This window comes from Cygnus olor, chromosome 1 (assembly GCF_009769625.2).
Source record: "Cygnus olor isolate bCygOlo1 chromosome 1, bCygOlo1.pri.v2, whole genome shotgun sequence".
In the NCBI taxonomy this organism is placed as follows: Eukaryota; Metazoa; Chordata; class Aves; order Anseriformes; family Anatidae; genus Cygnus; species Cygnus olor.
The window spans coordinates 60,321,743-60,343,649 of record NC_049169.1 but is presented as its reverse complement, the minus strand read 5'-3'; the positions used below and the strand labels follow the sequence as shown (position 1 = coordinate 60,343,649).

At 48.2% G+C, this 21,907-nt stretch overlaps 2 protein-coding genes across 8 annotated transcripts in view; one reads left to right on the top strand and one right to left on the bottom strand.

The window, feature by feature from the left end:
• Positions 1 to 379, bottom strand: part of HIPK2 (homeodomain interacting protein kinase 2) — a 135,792-nt gene extending 135,413 nt beyond the window's left edge. For 3 of the 6 annotated variants that reach the window (XM_040544962.1, XM_040544965.1, XM_040544964.1), the window contains exon 1: positions 119 to 367. In XM_040544962.1, the coding sequence (XP_040400896.1) occupies positions 119 to 137 (19 nt within the window). In that variant the 5' untranslated portion in view covers positions 138 to 367. Of the gene's footprint in view, positions 1 to 118 lie in introns of all 6 variants that reach the window. The other 3 variants (XM_040544969.1, XM_040544966.1, XM_040544958.1) reach the window with 3 other exon arrangements.
• Positions 380 to 20,402: 20,023 nt separating this feature from the next.
• Positions 20,403 to 21,907, top strand: part of TBXAS1 (thromboxane A synthase 1) — a 243,915-nt gene continuing 242,410 nt past the window's right edge. The window contains exon 1 of one of the 2 annotated variants that reach the window (XM_040544945.1): positions 20,403 to 20,840. The gene's annotated coding sequence lies outside the window, so the exon portion shown is untranslated. The remainder of the gene's footprint in view (positions 20,841 to 21,907) is intronic. The other variant, XM_040544946.1, reaches the window with a different exon arrangement.

Here is a 21,907-nt window from a genome sequence, read left to right as displayed (position 1 = left end):
CCCGGCGGCAGCCTCCCCGGGGCACGGCGAGCTGCGGGCGGCGGGGGACCCCCGGTCCCGCGGGGAGGGCGAGGGGAGCCGTGCCGAGCCGTGCCGGGCTGGGGGTGGGGGGGCTTACCTTCGTACATGGGGGCCATCGGTGCAAGGACGCCTGTTATTCATGGCAACGCCGCCACGAACGACGCGAGATCGCAGCCCCCCAAACTCAACACACATCTGCCATCTTGAGCGGGTGTCTCTCGGCGGAGGCGAAGCTGCCGCCTGCCTTCTGCATCGCCGCCCGCCTCAGCGCGGGGGGAGCCGGGCACATCCAGCCCCGCTGCCGGCCCTCCGACGCGGCCGGGGCGGGCGGGCGAGCGGGCGGGGGGCGGCGGCGCCGGGCCGGGCCGGGCCGGGCCGGGGCCGGGGCGAGGCGCGGCGCGGGGCCGGGCAGGGGCGGCGGGCGGCGGGGCCCCCCCGGCTCGGGACGGCGGCGCTGGGGAGGGAGGGAGGGAGGGAGGGAAGGAGGGAGGGAGAGGGAGGAGGGAGGGAGGGAGAGGGAGGGAGGGAGGGAGGGAAGGAGGGGGGCTGGCGCGGTGCCCCCGCTCTCAGCGCGGCATGGCTGCGTGTGCCGGGGCGCCTGCAAAAGTTGCGCTGGGGGCGAGAGGAAGGGGGAGAGAGAGAGAGAGACGGAGGGAGAGAGAGGGGAGACGGAGAGGGAGAGGAGGAAAAAAAAAAAAAAAAAGGGCAAAAAAAAAAAAAAAGCGAGCGAAGGGAGTTTGCAAATAATCAAGCGCCGATGGCACTGATCGCGGCTTCCCAGAAGGAGAGGGAGCGAGCGAGCGAGAGAAACCCTCTGCTGAGATTATGTGGGATCTTGTTTAACAACACATTTCAATCAGGAGAAAAAAGGAACAGTCAACAGAAGTTGGTGAAACACTTCTGTCTTCCCCCCCTCCTCTTTATAGAAAAGAGAGGAAGGGAGAAAAAAAAATAAAAAAGGCAGCTGATTGAAGCTTTGCAATTCACTGGCTGTGGGGATCATATAATTTGAGCTCATGTTTTACAATAGCATGGAAAATTCCTACCTCTCCCCCTCTCCCCAAATAAATCTTCTATTCCCTCAAGGCATTTCACAATCTGGTTCACTGACAAAAGTTCCAGTTTTTCCTTTTTTTTTTCGTTTAGCTTGCTTTCAGTGTAAATATTTAGCGGATGCATTTAAAATAAACATACGATGTTGCTTTTAGGATTTGGGTTATTGTTTTTTTTCTTTTTTTAAAGAACCACATCAAAGAAGTGTTTACTTATTGAGATTGACAGCCACTGCTACCCCTCCCCCCGTTTTTATTTTGAAGGATCCATCTCCCTCATTCAGCTCTTGCTGTAAGAGCACCAACCCGACCGGCATCGTTTTTGTCGATTCATACGGTAAAGCTATAGGCAAAGCCACGTTATCCAGAACCCTTTTTTTTTTTTTCCCAAAAGTGGCTTTACAAAGGAAGTTAAGTCACCAGGTACCATGACACAAGCAAGGAAGCCGAGACCCATGCAAGACACACAGCGGCAAAGCCTCTGGCAAAGGTGGAAACAAAACCTCGGGCTGCGATCCTGCATTAGCTGCGTCTGGATCTGCCCGCCTGGAGCTCCTAACTGGTGAGCAGTCTGGGACCAGACTGGGAACGACGAACTTGCTTCATGCCTGCTGTTACGGCCAGTCCTAAAAACGCTGCCGCTAGCTGCTGCTGGTGCCAGCCCAAACCTCTCCTACTGCAGCACTGGGTCACGGCGGGGCTGGACACCCGGCTGCCGCCTTTGGATGTCTTGAGGAGGAGGAGGAGGTACACAGTAACTTTTATTGAGGGATTTCAGTGAGGTTCAAGCTGTCCTGACAGCCTTGTGGCGCTCAGAGCATGCCGATAGCAGCAGACAGATGCAGGCCGGGGGGCAAACGGCGCTGATCACCCTACAGAGCCTGATGGCCGTGCCCACACTGCGGAGGTCTTGACCCCCGGCTCCTGTGGGCCCCACTGTGTGTAAGGTATCCTCTGCATTTTGCATGATTTTTCCCGCTCTTAAAAATGCCTGAACCACCATGGGGGCTGCCTCCTGTTTGCATTATGTTTACGACACGAAGGTGAGGATGCGTGCAGACCACATTGGGGCTGGGGAGCAGCCAACAGGGCAGGTGGAGGTGTTGGAGGCAGCTGGGGCAGCACTGGAGGACTGTGTACAGCAGAGGGAGCAAAACCTGTTGCAGTCTCATCTGTGCTTCATTTTGAGAGTGATCCCCAGACCAGACACCACCAAACCTGGGGAAGAAACGGAGATGTCTCCAGCTGGACCAGTGGAAAGTCTAGGCCAAAGCTGGAGGGCGAGTGGTGCCAAAGGCAGCAGTGCAGTCCTTGAGCTTGCTTCTTGCCCCTCTTTTCTCGAGCTGTGCAGACCCTCAGTGTTTGGCTCACGTCACAAAGCCAATAACCTCACATGTTCCCAAAACACGTTTCTGGTCATTGTAATTCTGCGCCTCTCTCTTCTCCTGTGATTGAGGATATTTTCTATTTTTCGAGGCCACTGATGCTTGTGATCCCGGCCTGTCTCCTTGCCCTTGATCAGAGCAGCAGCTGTGGAGCTCCGTTTCAGAGCCATGAAGGAGAGGCAGAAAAGTATCAGAGAACAGCAGAGGACAAAAACACAGTAGAGGAGTAAGAGAATAAAGTGCCTGGCTTCCTTCCTCGTCATTGCATTTTGCTGCAGCATGGCTTCAGGTTTGCCACATCAACCTTGCTTTCCTCAGCTGTAAAATGGGGGCAGCGGTCTCCGCTGCATGAAGGTGCACTGATGGTTTCTTCTCTCTGCCCTATCTGTTTTACCCTGAGCTATCCTGTAGCCATTGGGCCTGCGTTAAACTGCACTTCCATCAAAGCTAGCGTGACACCAGAGCTTAAAACATAAAACAAATCCACACCCCAGCAGAACAAAAGAGGAAGGGGTTGGCAGAGGGCTTCTTGGGACTCACTTTGTGTTGCCTGGGCATGGAAATGGCAACTGTGGCTGGCTGGTGGAGCATGGAGGGGGATGCTGGAGCAGCCATGTTTAAACCTGTGTGTGATGTACCTACACAGCTGCTAAAGCTGCCTGGCTCCATAGCACAGGTTATTCTGCCTCTTTTAGGGCAAAGTGCTGAACTTGATGGGCAATGTGGCTGGCCTAGGACAGCAATTCCCATTTGCCTTCAGGTTCAGTAATGCCACAAAAATTATAGATGCTTACCTGCTGGTAACGATAAGAAAGCCAACTGAGATATTTTCACTGACTAAGGCCATTCTCTATGTGCGTTAAAATGCCGAGTGAGGTCGTGGCACATGTGGGTAAATAAAACCAGCCCCAACAGGTCCTGACCTCGGCCCAGACCGGCTGCTGAAGCCCGGTGCAGGGAGGAAGCTCACAGAGTGTGGGCATGCAGAAGGAGCATGCCTTCACCCTCCTGGGCACAGCCTTCCTCCTCAGCTCACCCAGGGGCCTCCCTGTGAGAGCCTCCTTCTGGGGGAGACTTGAGGCTTGTGGTTTGGAGCTGGGGGTGCAATCCCTTGCTGCCCTTTGCCATTGCTGTGCACAGATAGTGATATATTCAGGAGGTGGCCCAGCTCTACCACCTGCTTTCTGTTCTCCCCCAGGCTGAGCAACCACATAAGGACGTTTGCATTGGTCATCTGCACCCAACCTGGGTCAGACCATGCAGAGGCTGTCTTACTGGCATGGGAGAGAGACATTGTCTGCTCTGTGAATGCACGCGACCAACAGGGCACAATGCTAAAATTTTGAATCCACGGAGGTTTTCCCACCCCAGCAGAGTATTTCTTCTCTTTAGCCCCTTCCCCCAGGAGAGGATGGCGAGCTGGTGCTGGAGAAGCACATTTCAATGTGTCATCACACGATTTTTCACTTCTCCATTCGCCTGCCATAAACACACTCGTGGTCAGCAGGCAAGCACGCAGCCTGCTCGTAAGCAGCACAGCCCCGTCAGGGAACGCTGTGCACCTCCGGGGCAGCGGCACCAGCAGCTATGTCCTCCGTGAGCATCGGGCAGCAGTGGCCAAGAGCGAGCCTGGGACAGGAGGGGTGGCCTTTGTGCAGCACCGGGCCGTGGCCCAGGGGCACTTGCTTCTGTTTCTGCCCCACACGGGCAAATCTTGGTGATCTCGGACATGTTACTCACTTCTCCAGAAAGGTGCATGGTGCTCGGCTGGCATGGAAGACTGAGAGGGTCTATGGCTCCCAGCTTTCTCAGCTCATTGCCATAGTCAAGTCTGTCCACTGCATTTTCTTCTTTGGAAAGATTCAGCATTAAAAATGTACTAATAAAAGACTGTAATGTACACTAAAATAATAATAATAATAATAAATAAAGCACAAGAAAAAGGCTGTAAGCACACAGGGTGTGCAAGTCCCTGTCAGTAAGAACCCTTAATACCTGTTTGCCTTCATGAAGGAGCTGGAAGGCATCATTTTGTTAACGAGAATCAGGTCCCAAATCTTTCACATTAAGCAAAGCAAAATATTTTTGTAAACACCAGGGGAAGGTTTCCCAGTGAAATACACACAGATGTTTTCTTTTTAAATGTAAATCAGCACGGGAATGGACAGTTTAATTAAAAGCAAAATTATTAGGTAAGTGCTGAGGGAATCTACTTTATTTGCTGGGTACACTCACATATTTTGAATGGTGAGTCAATGGCAATTTTTAATTTCATTCCTCCTAGTACAATCAGCTCAGAGACCAGCCGTTGTGATGTGGAGTATTTGGGGGAGGATTTTTTCCATGGATGGCAGGAATGTCTGCTCTGTATGCAAGCTGTGGGCACTCAGGCAGCCTGCTATGGTATGTCCATTCCCAGCCTTGTGTCTCTGCTCATCCTTAGGTAACGCTTGGTGGAGGCTGCCTCTGTGGAGGCATCACCTGGCGAAAATCCTGACCCTTGTGACTGGGATCTGGTGTCACTGCTGGCAACCCACTTGTGCTTGCCGCTAGCTGGGGTACTGAAGTGGGGTTGGGGACTGATGGCCCCGTCATAGCTGGTGTTCAAAATAATACCACAGAAACCTACAGCGAAATTACCGCATGCACCAGAGAGTGTGACTGTACAACAACGTGGATATTTTTACTCTGAACGTCAGTGGCATCCTCACTGCGGCTGGCGTGATGCAAATGCCTCGTGCGGGGGGCAGCAGCTGGATTTATGGTGCAGGCAGACAGCTCCAGCAACAGGGAGAAACGAGACTGCATTCCCACCACGAAACCAGATGATGCTGGTGTAACTTCAGCGGCTTAAATGTACGTACCTCGATCAGAGAGCAGCGTGTCACCAAGGGACAGGGCAGATGTTGGTAGAGTGCTTTTGGTACCGCAAATGGCAGCAAGGTGCAGTGCCAGCACGCGGTCTGCTCAGTGCCCCAGGGAAGGCAGAGATCTGGGTCACCTCCTCCATGCCTTCAACCATGTCTGGTCACCCTCCTGAACCTCGCTTCCCCCCCAGGAGAATCGCTGAAATAAATGCCCTAAAAATGATGTGGCCTCTGCGTTTGAGGGGTTAAACACAATTTCCCATCATCTAGCTTTTGCAGATGGCTCAGGTATTGTTGTCAGGGTCTTGGATCCTTTTCTTCTTATTATTAAAAAAAGAAACTTTGAAATATATTTTTAAAAAGTGCTTATCAGATAATGAAATTCTAGCTGTGGTCAAGTCTTTCAAACAACCAGGGCCATGATTTAATTGGAAGTAATTATAGTCTTTTCTGAAGTATAATTTTTAGGGTATTTTTTCCCCTGACATTTGCAGTGTGGAAATTAAAAATAAAACGATGTCAGAATCACGAGATTTCAATCTGTCTTCAAACAACAATGTGGGCTGGTGTCAGAGGTTTGTCCTTGGCAGGAAGGAGGAAGAATTCACTGAAGAAAATTCTCCTGGTGAAAATAGCCAACAGCACCTCGTTGTGTGCATTTTCTGTGCTCTGAAATTCCTGAGAGACTGCTGTCTCCCAGAGCTTGCTAGAAATCCTCCTACCTCAGCTGCAGTGGGAGAGGGCACATCAGTACCTAGCTCCTGAGAGCACTGCATTTGCGATTCAGGCTTGGTTAATTATTCCACGGTGGAGGCTGTGTTAAGAGACAGACTTAGAGCAAGAAAAAAAATCCCCATCCTAAACAACAAAGATGAATGTAGTCCTTATATCTTGCTCTAAACAGCCCAGTGTGTAGCAAAGTTATTTCTGCTTTTTTTTTTTCCTAATATTTCCCCATTTTTGAAGTATTTTTTTTCCAAGTGATGCTCTTCTAAATTTTGCTCTGATTTCCCAAAGTAATTCATTGGCTTTTTTTTTTTTTTCCATGAAACCACCGATGTGTCCCATAAACTCCACCTCACACACTCTCTTCTACACAATCTGCTGCTCTCATGGCTGGAACAGACCCCGCCAGCACAAACAGCCTTTCTGGTGGAAAGCTGGCCAGCACAGCTCTGCTGGTACCAGTGATGTTGTGAGGGCTGTGCCCATGGGCAGGTATGCATGTCCCTAAACACAGCTCCTTGGAAGGGCAACTTGGACTGGCCAGACTCCAAGTAATCTTTGTAGGGGTGTGTGTGCATGAGGAATCCTCTTGCACTCCGAATCCCGTGCTTCTGCATTTGAAATTTCAGATTTAACACCCATTTTAAGTCCATTCCCGAACACCGGTGGAAGGGAAAGGAAGAAACTATTTCAGATCTAAAGGGCAACACATAGAAAGGAATCTCATACAGGACAGGCTGTGATGATAGCATTGCATAAAGTGCCGTAGAGGACTGATGTGAGGGATGCTCTGTCCTGCAAAGTACGTTGAAGTTGATCTTCCACACTTTAGGGACAAGGACATATATGCTGATGGGAACCCCATGGCTTCCGACCCATGAGCTGCAGAGAGCCTCTGGGGATTTTCTGGATAGCAACTGCTTTTTCTAAGTTAAACATTTTTATCCCCACTCCCCAAATGACCATAGGACTAGCAGTGTTTCAAAGGCGAGCATGGATGTTTAATTTCACAAGTTCCAAGCTGACAATGGAAAATACTTGAAATTACAGGGAAAGTTTTTAGAGATGGAGATCTTCTTTGCTTAGATTCAGTGCTCAGATCTCTACAGCAGTGCTTTCCCTGCCTTTGCACTGCACCCTTGCTCAGCTGGGAACCCGGAGATCTAAGCGTAGGCTTGATCACTGGTCTGCCAGGGGACTTTGTGCATTTGGGTGGGCCAAGGGTTACAGCTGGTGCATGCAGAGCCCACCCTGACACAGCCCAGACCTGGGCTGAAGCCCTTGGCCAGGATAGGGAACCTTTGTGATATTTACCCTTATTTGAATATTTAATGGCAGTCATTTGCATTTCCCACTCATGTTTCTGTAAAAGCCAAACCTGGCCATGAAGCCCATCACTGTTAATGTTTTACCAATGTTAATAGCGAAGCTCTGAGGGATGGGTCCGCACAATTATCCTGGGTCTTGCACAGCTCGGTTAGCTGCAGTCTGTGACTATGGCTTTAAAATTTGTGCTGAGGAGGTCTTGTCTTGAGACCCCGCTACCCACCCACTTCCATGCTGAGAGAACTGAATAAATATTTACTACTTCTCATAATAACACCCAGCCGCACTCATCCTCACCACTGCATCGCAGTTCATCTAATTGAAATAAGAATATAAGTAAGCTGTTTGTCAAGGCAGTTTATGAGGAAAAGCATTGCTGTGTCAGGAGCTCTCTCACTGTGAGAGATGCTGTGTTGTCTCTCTTAATATTTAATGCCATTTTAATAATATTTCCCAGTTAGGGGCTCAGGCTGATGCTACAGACTAAAGGCCAAGGCTGGAACATGGGGAGGAAGGAAATCTCGCAGACTGAGGCTGGCTAAGCCCCCTGGACAGATCTGCTCAGAGGCTGGGCACGTAGCAGTCCTGCTGCCTCTTCCAAGGGGCTGCGCCACGCCGTAGGCCTCTTTCGACCACTTTGCCTGAGATCTGTGGACACGACCCAGCCTCACCCAGAAGGATGCTTCAAAACTTTGGGGCCCCATCCAGGGATTGTGGGGCTGAGATGCCCATACTTTTCCTTTGCTGAACCCATTTATCTTCACAATTTCACCCCTGTTGGGCTCATTAATCAACCTCTGCTATGAACTACTGAATTTCTCCCAGGCTTGTGATTGCAGCTGTAGCTACAGTGCTCTTGCCTGTGTTTGGGAACCCTTGTTTTGGAAACCTCTGGACTTCTGTGTTAAAGTCAGAGGTGTTGCAGCTCAAGGAGTGGGGACGTGCAGCTTCGGCATCAAAGGTCCCCACTAGTGAAGTGCTCCACCTGTGCTGCTCCTGACTCTCCCCTCAGCCCTTGCAGGCCCACCTTGGGGTCCGCCATGCTCCTCCAGCTGCTCCTGCAGGGGTGTCCCCGTCCCCATGCCGTACCCCAGGCCTTCTCCCTGCAGTGATGCCCAGCTGGGCCTGCTCCTTGCTGTGAAAGTTTCCTGCTGAAGGACCGGAGAGGCAGTCTTTTGAAGCGGCTGCATAATAAGCTCTATTTTTTTTTCCAAACATCACTAGACGGTTCAATAATAATTACATGAACTTTATAATCAGTCAAACCAGCACAGACATCCACCTGGCCTACACGTAGCATTTGTGAGTAATTTTACATAAAGGGCAGGTACTTTTGAACTTAGTGCACAGGACTTGGGCACAAATAGTTATAAGAGGAGGGCCCTATTATAAATAAAATGTCCTTAGTTGTCACTTTGCTGTCTCTGACTTCCCACGCATTCAAATGCTGAGACTGATTCATTTAATCTTACTCTAAACCAGCAAGCCACAGAGGCAGTTTCCTGACAGTTGCTTAAAAAAAGCGTATCTGAGCTCTCTTAAACTGTGTTCCCTTGTATTATATTTAGACATCATGATTAGAGAAGCTGCCATGATATGTTTTCACTCGAAGGAAGGAGTTAAGGCTGGAAGCCGTCGGAGGCACTCCTAGGGACCGAAACGTGCCACAGGTCAGCCTTTGGGAGCAGCACGCCTGAGCACGGCTCACACTGCCTGCTCCCCCAGTGCTGCCAGCCCTGGGAAACCTGAGTTTTCAAATAACTGCGGCATTATTTACAGCAATGAGACTACTGGGAAGGACGGAGGCAGCGAAAGGCTTAGCGGCTGTTGCTGTGTGTTTTTAGCAGCATCAGCTGAGCAATGCTGATGGCCTTTCCTTTCCCTTCCTTCCCTCTTCCCCCTCAAACCTGGCTTTCCTTGTCAGAGACTCAGCTGCAAAACCTGGACACTCCTGTCATGTGAACAAGAGTTATGTATGTTTGTGTCACTGCAAAGCAGATTGTAACAACAACACTTGATGCATTTTACTCTGACTAAGTCAGTGGAGGTTTCAACAAATAAATGCTTCAGCACAGACACGACCTCGACGTGCAGCTCTGCCCTTCACAATTGCATACTAAAAAGAATACCTGAAAGCTCTGGTTCTGCTAAATGTACTGTTTAGCATTTTGTAATGCCCAGGTAAATATAGTGCTCTTTGCACTGAAGGAGCTTCCCTTGCTGCATGACTTGCTTTGCCGGCCTACTTGCCCAATACTGCAGACTCCAGTCCTGCTGAGCAACACTTGAGGTGAGAAGACCCCAAATTCTTGCAAACTCGCAGCCACTGGTCTACAGCAGGGTAGCAGATATGGCAAAAGGCTGGCAGAAAGGACAAGCTGAAAGACCCTCTGAGCTCTAAAGTACACAGGGGAGATGGAGAGGGGTCTCTGTAGACAGAGAAAAGCAAGGAGCAGATACTGTACCTCCTTACGCATTTTGTTAGCCTGGAATAAATAATGCTGTGGAAGCTAGTGGAGTTTAATATGCTGAATGGAAAGGTGAGTTTCTCCCATAGGTCATTTGCTCAACGTTATGTCTGTGTTTTGTCTTCCTCTATCTGATCTACAGAGATCTGTCATTCTGTTAGTGCTACTTTCATTCCCTAAACTAAAACCTGTGCGTTTAGTTTAGAACATGCATAGAAAACTCGAGGTCCTACATCCAGATCTTAATGTTGGTCCAAGTGTAATTGGATTACCACTTTTTTTAGGATCTGCTCTATTCCTTTGCTCTCAGATAAAAACATCACACTAGAAGCTTTCCATCTTCTCTGTGTCTTCAGAGAGAGTCAAGGAAATTCTTGGAGACTTGAAGGTGACTTTTCTGTGAAATGGTCTCAATATAATTCCAAAAATACTTCATAATTTGGAGCCTTCTCCTCAACCGCCAGCAGAGATCAAAGGGATCCCAGAAAAAAAAATTAAGCACCGTGCATTCCTAGGAGCTGAGCCTTTGGCTGTAATGAATCAATCAAGTACCCTTTTATCAGCCAAATATAAATTGACTTGGGGCACTTTGGAGCCTAAGGCTACTATAAGACTGCTGTTTTAGGCCTTATTTCCATGAAAAAGTTTGACTCCAGAGGAAGACCTTAGTTTCCAAATGGTGTTTTTTCCATCTACTTTTTATTTTCACCTTCAAGCTTGCTTGGCCAGTTGGGTATGAAAAGCTTGTTATTGCTTCCTAGCGGCCAGATTATCTGTTGATGGTATTTATGGGGTGCTAATTACTATCTGTCACTGGTATTTATGAGGTTCCAATTGCTACAGTACCTAGGCGCCAGGTACAATATTGAGATAAGCATGAATGTTATTGAACGTGGACTCTGCTCTTCCCATCTTAGTGCTTGGCCCCCTTCGCTTGAATACTTTTCTTTGTTCTCTGCCTCTCACTCCTTTTCATATTTGTGTGGCATCCGAGGAAAGGTGAATTTTGCGCTCTGCTCCGAAAGCAATCGCAGCTTGTATTGTCACCCAGCAGGGCCCTGGTACCTTCAGCTCTGGGCTTCTGGCCCCGAAAAGCTTCACCCATCACAAAAATCAGAGATGGCTTTTTTTTTTTTAATCTCAAGTTATGATAGGTTTTGCTCTCATTTTGGCCGGGAAGTGCAGCAGTGATGCTGCAGGGAGGATCATGGTGCGGGGATTTCCTTGGGGACTACTTTAGAGGGGAGGCAGGAGGGGAGCACTGTGGAGGACACGCTCCCGCTGGCAGGCACCGATGCAGTGCACACCGGAGCAGAGCCCTCAACATACTCCAGTGTTGCCTGGGTCTGTTTTGCCTGCAGACTGCGCAGAGCATATACTTGTGCACAAGATGATTTTTGAAACCCGGCAAACTGCAGCAAATGGTACAGCTGAAATCAAACCAGGTGCTGCTTCCAAGCCTTTGCAGTGTCACAGAAGGTGTCCTGGTCTCAGAGCGATGAAAGCTTTGAACTCCTAGGACCAGGAGCTGCCTAGAAGCAAGCAGAGAGCTGTGGGAGCCTGACTGGCATTAACAGGAATAATTTCTTCTGGCTCTTAGTACTAAAGAGACAGTTTGGTGCTTAGACAAACTACAGCCTTTGCCCAACTTGATCAAGTTGCTCAAAGAAAACTTGACCAACAGCTGTGGCCAGAGACAGTCTCAGCCTGATTCTGAGAAAAACACAGACTTGGGACTCCCTTTCTACCACTACAGAGAAATTAAAATGATCCCACAAGAAAGTTGAGATGAGATGAAAAAATGCAGATCACAGTTGCAGCTAGTTCCTAAGTGGAACAGACATCAACTTTTTTAATGTGGATATAGAAGGGGGCATATGTTGTTTCTATTATTACCCAGCTATAGGAAAGTAGAGGGAAATTTACTTACAACCTCAGAAAGAAGTGTTCAAAACACATTTTGAAAACCTGTGAAGTTTAAAAAAAAATAAAAAAGGATATAGAAAAGAAGTTTCTGTGAAGATTTTTCCCTGCTTGTTGAACAGCTCTATTGGCTCTAATTGCTGTCCAAGGATGAAGTTGGAAAATCCTTCAAAATGCAGAAGAAAGGAATTATGCCCTCAGTAAGTGCTGCCTATGGGACAGCAACCCCAAGACACGCTGAAAATGCAAAAATAAAGAAGGTGCTGGGAAACGAGATTTATCTCCTTAAAGCTATTTCCTTATCCTAAAATTTTGGGAAGGCAGAGCTGTGAATATCAGTAATTACACAAAGACTTTTCCTTGATGTATCACCGCTCGCTCCAGCCCGTGACCCTCCCAGCAGCGACGTGCCACCCGGCAGCCCTCTGAAGCAGGCACCGACGATGCTGCAGGCTTGGCTTCCCCAGCACGAGAGGACAAGAGGAGCAGGGGAGGGAGGCGAAGGGACCGGGCAGGAGCGGGGCAGGAGGTGCTCGTGCTCATCCTGCTCTGCTTGGCTTTCTCTTCTCAAAACCCACCTGGTGATGCCCCTTTTGGAAGAGCATCCATCATTTTGCTCATGCTGCAGGAGCTGAAGGTCACGTAGATGCAATCAGCCCTTGCCTGGCTTCCCAGGCTGGTGGTGGCTGCGGGACAGCACCCAGCACCCAGCACCCATCCAGCCTAGGTGCTGAGTGCCGAGGGCAGCCGGAGCCGGGCTGCGTGACGCCAGTAGGTTTGCAGAGAGAGAGGAGGGCTGGAGTCAGGTTACACCAGCTCCGAAGGAGCAGGCAGCACCGTCCAAGGGAAAATACATGCCCGCATAAATAAAGAGGGAAATAATTACGAGTGCCTAATTAACTGAGCAGAAGTAAAAACGGAAAGCAGAAGCAGGACTGAAAGGCAGAAGGAAAAGAAGAGCGCCGGAGCTTTTTTGTAGGTGCAGAGGTCTGCGTTTTGCATCTAAAGAAACAGGGAAGGAATGTAAATACATGTTTAAGAGAAGAAAAAAATTAAATGAGAAATGCAAAGAGCTTTGATGAGGAAGCCATTGAAGAGATAGAGCTATAAGGGCACAAATCCAAACATCAACATTTGTTCTTTCAACAGAAAAAAATAGTAATTTGTTTAGCACAGACTGAAAGTAAACTTTAGGGGAAGTACCCGAGGCCAGTGCTGGGAATTGTTTACCCTGTTATTGTTGCTCCAGTCAGCGGGCAGCATGGATGTGGTAGTTGTCCAAAGTATTATTTATTCCAGTAACTATTGCATTCCTTTCCTCTCAGCACTACTTTGCTATAGCCAGGTGTATTTACTGAAATGTGCTCGAAGCCCCAAGCTGCACCACCCCTGGTCTCCCAGCCTGCTCAGCTGGCCAGCAGAAGGGGAAGCACCACTCTGCAATAAGATACCCATCTTCCCCATCTACATTTTGTTCTTATTAAGGAAAAACTGGAAAAAGGATAGGCCTCATGGCACATCCCAAAAGTCAACAGACACCAATGACACCTCCCCAGACTCAAACACATGAGATGTTCCTGGTCCCTTTCCGGAGGGACCTTCTGCCCCTTCAAAGAGCGGTGCTGGTGGACATGGGGCATGGAGGAAGCAGGACTGGCTAGCCAGGGAAGCATCATCTAGCTTAAACAGATCCTGAGCTGAACATCCAGCCCTCAACTTTCTCCCAAAAGGCTAGAGAGGAAACAAATCTAAACATGCTTTCTTCACTCAACATCACAAGGTACCTTTTGTAGTCTGCTCTCTCATGTTTCCGGATGAAAGGAAATCTAGCAGGCAATTTATCACCAAATTAAAGCTGCTGTTATCAAAATCATCCTGGATCCAAAAGAGTGGAGTAAATGCGATCTCACTTGTAGAAATGTATTTTGGGGAGATGATAAAGAGCCTGGACCAGCTTCTTCCTTAGGCAATGGAGGCAACACCTGCACTGCTCTTGGTAGCAGGTCTGCTGAGCAGGGACTGGCTGGGGAAATGCAGAGCTGGGGCTGGGACGGAGGGATGCAGCGACACCTGTGCATCACCTTCAGGTCCTCAGCTTGGGACGTGCCACAGCCCCTAGAGACACTGCGGCAAGGCATCGGCTGCCTTTTTCCAGACTGGTTAGGAGACACTAGGAGAAGATTTGGGCAATGATTTTTTTTTTTTTTTAATTATTATTATTATTTTTGAGAGAGAGAGAGAGAATATCCCTGTATGATTTTGTGGCTCTTGGAGTACACTGGCTGATGGGGTTGGAAGTACGTGAACGCCGAGTGACTTTATTAGTTTAACAAACTAGAGTAACTTGCATATTTTAGCATTCAGTCACTGTAACTAGCATTTGGTGAGACAGGGTGTTGGGCCAGTGCTGCTGCTGAAGAGGCTCTTGTGCCCTCGTGCTCCCCTGGGCCCCCAGCAGACAGAGGCAGGCGCGGTGTTTAGCCTTCCTTCCCCTCCTTTCTATTCCCCATTCCCACACGGCCCATAGGCAATATCGTACGGCGTGAGTCCCCTCCCCCAAACTTTCCCTTTTTAAATCGGTGTCACCGCAAAGGAATAGATTATTACTGACACTGATCCCAATTTAATCCTCCCAATAATCTGATTTTTCCAAGCCTATTTATATCTTTGAAATGACAGTGGGGTTTAAAGTGGTGCAAATACCTGCTATCCACATCAGCCTACTTCAGTTTTGACCCTCCAAACAGAGTGTGTTCCCCCAAATTACGTGGTTAATCCCTCCCAATGAGTCAGTAGTGTTAGTCCTTGGTCCCTCTTTTTGGCAGGCAATTCTTTTCATGCCGCAGGCTTTCCCTTTGCATTACGCTGGTAACAAGCTGAAGTCCCAAAATAAGTTTTAGAGCTCACATAAATGTAGAATTTCTTTTTCCTTTGTGGATTTTTAATAACCTTCTGGTGTCTGGAAATGATCAAGAAGCAAAGCTTTCATAGCAATGTAAGAAGTATAAACCGATTCTGGTTTGTTATTTCATCCAGCAACTTGAGAACTTTTTTTATTTTCTCGGGCTTTAAGGTGATCAGCCAGTGTTTTCTCCCATCCCCAATCTCCTTAAGAAGCTTATTAATGTTTTACATTCAAAATAAAGCAATCTGAAAACAAAACCATACTTAGGGCTGCATATTCTAAATGTGCTTGCTGGACTATTTCCACAATTTGTAACCAATTCATTTTAATATCGCTCCTGCTTCTTGCTAGATCTGCAGAACTTCAGTTCACACATAGCCAAGGAGTAGTTCAACCAGCAGTCAGCAGGTTTTTGTTCTTTTTTTTTTTTTTTTTTTTCACTTTTATAATTCAACACAGTGACTTGTTTATATAACCGAATCCTTTTGTTTCTCCGAAGGGGACTTGGATATTCCACTGAGCCACGACACCCGTGGTAGGTGATTGTCTGTTTTTTCCAAAGCAAAGACCTCAGTTTTCAGCACAATTTACATTCCAGTAATAAATATTTAAAAGAATTATAATGGAACTGAAACAAAGAATGTCTCTCTGAAACACACGCACACACTCACACGCTGTCAATTGGTCTGGGGTCGCTCCCGTGCAGATGGTGCCTCTGTTCAAACCCTTAAATATTTTACTTTTTCCATCAGAAAACTTGGCCACTTTGGATTTTTAATACCCCATAAAAACCTTATAAAATGCTATTCCTTACTGTCTACCCAGCAGATCAGTCAAACTTCTATGTCAAACGCATTTTCTGCAGGAGGAACTCTTTCTGCCCCTAGAAGAGTGTAAGACAGAATATAAATCCTCTTGATTTCTTGCTGCTCTTTCTCAGATATGAGCTTTTAGGATTTTTGATCATCTCTGTTTTTTTTCTCCAACAGGCAAAAATAAATGACATTACTATGGCAGTTTTGGAACATACCAGGGCTACACAACTACGTTTTGGCTTCAAATGTGTAGGCCATTATTAAGCAAATGAGCTACTGATGTACTTTACAAAGCTTGTATTTGCCCCTGTGGGCATAACACCAGGTGATGTCTTAATTAATGATGGTGAAGATCACATATATGACATAAACAAAAGAACTGCTTTTGAAAAATAAAGAAAAGAAAATACTCCCAGTCCCCTGAGGAACAATAATGAGCTGGTTTCAGAAAGCAGAATAATGAAAACCAAAAGGGAAAACAGGGAGGAATGTGGCGTAAATAGTGAAGTTACCTGCACACGTCTCTCTCTGCAAATACGTACATGTTCTGTAGGGTATGTTGCACCCTGCACAGCACTTCACGTTGCTCATAGGATAACCTGTCACTCTTTATGTCTGCACTGAAGCATGCAAACGTTAGCAGCACTGTGTTTGCATTATCCACTGCAATGCCCACCGAGCGCTGCGTGCTGAGGAGGAACCAGAGCTGCTGTCCCTGCTTGTGCTGTGGATTGCCTTATTTCTTGACCTTCTTTGCCACAGCGAGCCCTGCTACCTGCAGTGGAGTTACCTGTGGGGAACTGACACGGGGTGGTGGGCTCTGACACATCTCTCTTCACACTGGCAGGAGAAAATGCAGCTGTTGGTGCCCTCCTCACCCGTACCCACCACGTTATCTGCAGCAGTCATGCGACGGGAACAACACACCACTGCGTGCCAGTCGGGGAGGGCTGCTATCTCTGACTTCTGAAGCTTGAAATGTATAGGATGGGTGGGAGCTGCAGAAGGACCTGTGCCTCTTAATGTCACAACACAGAGAAAGGGGCGAGGAAACGGGTGTCAGAGGGGATCCATCTTGGAGAGGGGCCCTAAGGCAAGAGCGAGGGCCAAGAGCTAATATTGTCTTTTTCCATTCATTCCTGTGTCCAGGGCTAAGCAGGAAAAGAGTAATTCATCTCCATTTCCAGGCCCATCTCTGATTTTTCACCTTGGGAATCTGGTCATCCTTAGCTCTGTAGGTTTAATTTGCTGAACTGACACACACATATCCATCTTTCAGGCTGACCCTGGTTTAAACTCAACAGAAACAGAAATGAGTGGAAAATAAGCTCTTTGGCCATTGCAGGTAGTGGCACTGAACCAGCTCAGGAGAAACGGCAGGTTAACACAGGTATGTGGAAGGTCTCCATCTACCCAAGGTGGTTCACAGCCAAATTGCAAAAGGACAGGTGTGTGTCTGTGGGCATGTAAGCATAGACATGCATGCACCACTGAAGAAGAGGTGATAAACACTTCTGTAAACCCCTTCTTGCCTTGTTTAGGTTTCTGCACGCACCTGTGTGAGGAGGCAGCCCTGGGAGGGGTGTACCTTCATCCTGGCAGGGCTTTGGGCTGGATTCTCCTGCCAGGGGAGGAAAGGAGGGAAACCTCCTGGGTGGGAATGGTGAAACCCCTCCGTGGAGGAGCTGCTCCTGGGAAGGGGCAGCATGGAGGCAGGAGGGCCTCCCTGCAGCTTGCTCTTCCCATGCCAGCCCTGCTCCATCTACTGGCAAGAAGAACGCGGAGCCTCCGAAATTCACCCGCCGGGGTGCAGCTGCTCCTGAGGCTTCCCCAGACCAGGTTCCCCCCCATGGCCTCCTTTCATCTGCCAGCGAGGGCCAAGGGTGGGAAGAGCAGAGGGCGAACATCGCTTTCTCCCTGGTCACAGGACGAGGAACTGCCCTCCCACGAGCTTCCCTCTGCTTTGGTTTCCAGCGTGTCATCAAGGTCACAAAGGAGCACATTAAGTATTGTGCACACGCTGCATGTTTGCCATTTCGTCTGCCGACTGAGAAGCTGATTTCACTGCTTACTTGTGGTCAGTCAAACCCCAGTGAAAATGCCCTGGAAATTCCTTCCCAGAGCAGAATGCTACCAGGGATGGGGTGGGACGGCAGCACCAGCTCCTGTCCCAGCAAGTGCCCAGGAAACCAAGATGCAGCAGCAAAAGGTATCCATGGGAAACATCAGCACTTGGGCTCATGGTTTGATGCTCAGCACTGTGCAAGGTTATTACTTTTACACCCATTTTTTCCCTTGCCCACTAGGTGTTTAAGAGGACTTGCTGGGGAAAGCTCTGGTCTTTCCAAAATACGGAAACCACGCAGCAAGCTTTTGCCATGTATGTAGCTGAATGGTATTGCAAACTTGCTCGGCTCTGTGCAAGGGGACAGGCTGGGGCCCCAGTGCTGTGCTGTGCAGGGGGTTTAAGAAAGCTCCCCTGTGGAAAGAAGTGGGATTTTTAGCTCTGGCACCGTTGGCACTAAATCGTTTTTCCTCTCGTCCTGCCTTCTGCTGTTGGGAAATCATCTGCACCTGGACTTTGCTTCTCTGGTCCGTATGGGAAAAGCATCCTGTTCATCCTCCTGTGATCCTTACAGATGGCATCTCTTCCCGCTCTGTGCTAGAGGTGATCGGGTGAGTGGGGTGGGCTGAGGTCCCCACGTCAGCCGTTCCCTTGGGGAGGGAAGCAGGGCGTCCAGTGTCAGGCCAGTGTTTGCACAAAGTTCAGTCTCCAGTGGATTTCCCTGCTCCAGTGAAACAATAGGAAGGTCTGGTGCTATATTACCCATGCTTCCTCTTTATTCAGATTTTATCTGTGAATTCTTGCAAATAATAGAGGACTGAGACCATTATTGTTCTGGGAAATAGGAAGATGAAAACATTAGACAGACCTTAGCAATTTCAATGGACTTATTCCTGGTGTATTTAGTTATGCAAGTCTTTGCAGAGTCAGGGACTACCAAAGTACTTGTTGGAGTAAGTAATAATTCTGTGTGCTCACAAAAGCAGTTCTTTTACAGCTCATTTATAATAAGCAATACTGCCTCAGTCAAGCAAATGCTACAGAGTTCAGAACAAAAAAAGAAAATAAACATTGCTCCACCCTTAATGAGACAAGATCTTAGGAAGCAATCCATCCCAGCTTTTCTATGTCTCTGCTTTAATACATTCTCAATGTAAATTGCATGCCAATGATTAATAGGTTTTGTATCAATTGAACTTGAACTGAAGTCAAAAGAACATACTCTTTTTTTCTTTTCTTTCTCTTTTCTAAACCCGCATTAAAAAAGATTATTCAGAAATATTAGAATGAAAAGTGCCAGGTCAAAACTCACATATTTCTAGCAAGTCTATGAAACCTTACTTTTGAGAGTCGCATGTAGAATCTTAATCATCCTGGAAGACTTATTGAGGTTATGGACTAAGCCTGCTGTTTGTGTGGTGCCAGCTTGTTCTGGAAGTACAAGATGAGATGCAGCGCCTTGCCATGCAGCTAAACCCTTCCCTGGGCCAGGTGGACTCCAGCAGTAGTTTGGTGGCTTGGCTGGAGCAAAGACGTCCTGCGGCCACCCACCAGCCCTGCGTGGTCTCAGCACCACAAGCCGTGGAGCAGTGTGGGTCCTCTGCACTTGTGGCAGGACTCCTTGTGTGCCTCCGCATCACGTCCTGGGCTCTGGGAAGTCTTCTTGATGTGGGAACATTGCCATACAACTGCACAGAGCCAACTGTGTGGTGCTGTGTGGAAGCTAAGAGGTCTTGCTGGGTACCACCTGTCTGTGTGGTACGACCTCCTGCATCGCTCCTGTATTATTATTTTCCATTATCTAGGAAAACAACCTTTTCTTCTCCTCCTCTTTACCTCAGATAATGGAAAGCTCTTTGTATATCCATGAGCTTAATAACTACTGGTCTTGGAAGAGCTTTTCTGGCTGGTTGTACATTAACATTATTCACATTTTTGATGCATGTGCAATTAATAAAACTTGGGCAAAACTTTAAAGCTTGGACTATACTCTGGACAGATTATAAGTTTTATGTATGCTCTCCACAAAGTATCATTAAAACTTGCTGTGCACACGGAGTAATTACTGAGAGGATATTTTGCTTTGAAAGGAGAGCATTCTCCCCTCTGCACAGCCTTCCTCTCGGAGTAAGAAAAACAAATACTTTGATTCTACTTATGCAAATAGGGCCATGCTTCCAAAGTTTTTTGGTTTTTTTTTGGTGGGTCTCCGGGCATTTAGTGTTCCTATAGATCTCTCAAACTGAGGACAGCAGAGATTGCGTGAGAAAGTTCACTTCTGGTCTTCAGAAGAAATACCTAGCTTTGGAGAGAAATGCCTAAAAAAAGGCTCAGACACAAGCTAAAATAGAACATAAAGTTTAGGCTCACCTTGCACAAGTCTGTCAATTCAGGCAAAGGTAACTTGTGAGCTGAAAGCCCAAATGGTGCAAACAAATGCAGAATAAAGCAGCCTGAGTGCGAAATACATGTCCAGCACAGGGGAGGGGAGTTACGCAAGCGAAGCTTCTGTGCAGCAACTCCCACTGTGGATAAGCCCTTAATTACTTCTAAAATCTCACCATTACTAAGCCATGCTTATAATTTCTAGAGGCCTCAAGTTTCTGGAACAACTGGAGTATGAGATTCAATTGCATTCACTTCAGTGAAGGATACAGTTAAGTACAGGCACGTTTGAAGGCTTGAGGCCAGTCATTAACTAATTAGCGTATGGGAACATTTGAGTTTCTCCCATCTGATTTTGCAAGTTATTTGGCAATACTTGCTTACGATTGTGTTTTCGTTCTTTTTCCCCTTCCCTTCCCAGCAAACCAAATCTCCACCAGAATCAAAAAAAAAAAAAAAAGTACACAAACTTCCCATTTTCCCCTTACTGTAGACAAAAATACTTGCTGACTCTTGTTTTTGTGTACATATGTGTATATATATATTTAAAATAAATACATTTATAGGTTTAGAGTGCCTGCTTCCTTTCCCCACGCAGCCACGCACCCAGCAAGGGCACGGAGCGTGGGGAACTGCACGCCCCGCAGAACTACAACCCCCACAGTGCGTGGCGAGGGGCAGCCGCGGGGGGCAAGGGCCGGCAGGCACGGGGGCTTCTGGGAGTTGTAGTCCTGCGGGTTGTGCCCTGACACTGCGCCGGGGGCAGCTTTCCAAGCACCTGTCCGCTGGGTGCGAGGCAGGATGACTACGTGCTCCACCGCTCCCTTCGGGGTGGTGCAGTGCAGCTGCTAGCTGGCAGGCCAACCAGGAACCGCTGGAAGAAGCATAGGAGACACGTCAAGGTAAGGATCTCACAGCGACTGCTGCGGAGTTGGAGGAGGAAGGGGGCTGTAAATCCCGCTGCCCCACCGGCTGTCCTGGCGTTGCGCTTTCGGCCGGCAGGTTTTGCCATCTCGCCCTTGTGGCACGCCGTTGGGCGAGCCAGCTTTGTTTGGGTTGGCTCGGGGAGGCGTTTGCAGTGTTAGCACGTGGGAGCCGCTGCACAGGGATGCCATTCTCCCCTGCAGCTGTGGTTGGAAGTGCGGCTGCTGGCTCCGCTGGGTGAAGGTTAGTGGGGATAAATATTCATTCAGCCTTAGAAGAAGGCGGGGGAAGAAATCCCACTCCCTGTAGGGACTGGAAATCTAGTGAATAAGGGTCTTATGACATCCAACTTCTTGCTGAATTTAAGCTTGCTTTTCTGAGTCCACTTTTTTTCCCCTGTGTTTTTCCTTTTTCTCCTTTTATCTTGACTTTCTATGCCTTAATAGAAAGAAACAGCCAAGTACAAATTTTGGGTAAGCGGCTGCAAGAGCATTTGCCTGTGTACATTTCCTTGTTCCAGCGTTTCTGCTGTTTGTTGCAGGGTGGCTGGGCTGTAGGCAACTGACATTCTCAGGCTGCGCAGATCACCACGGTCAGCAGGAGAAATTCTTGGAAAGAATTTCATGCTGCTGCTCAGCGAAACAGAGCAGCAGTCAGGACAGTGCAGGGAGGAGAAGCAGCTTCGTGTATTTCACAGTTGAGGTAAAACGCTCCCGAGCATTTTGGCGGTGGTCCTATGACAAGTGGCTTCCTGGGGAACTCTTTCAGCCTTGCTGTTGGTCCTTTCACCTGAGAGCAAATTTGCCGGAGAGTTTTCGGAAATCCTTGGCACGAGGATGCTCTGTGGGCCTTCCAGGGTTGAATGTACATCATGTGGACAGGGGCTGGGCTCATAGCTACTGCTTCTGGGGTGGCACAGCAGGCAGTGGGCATACTGTAGGAGCAGAGTGGATGTTTTTAGCTAAGGCTGCTGTTGCAAGACTCTGTTTAAATGAAAAAAAGTGGAGACAGACAGGAGTTAGTCCTAGTGAAGATCCCACCCAAA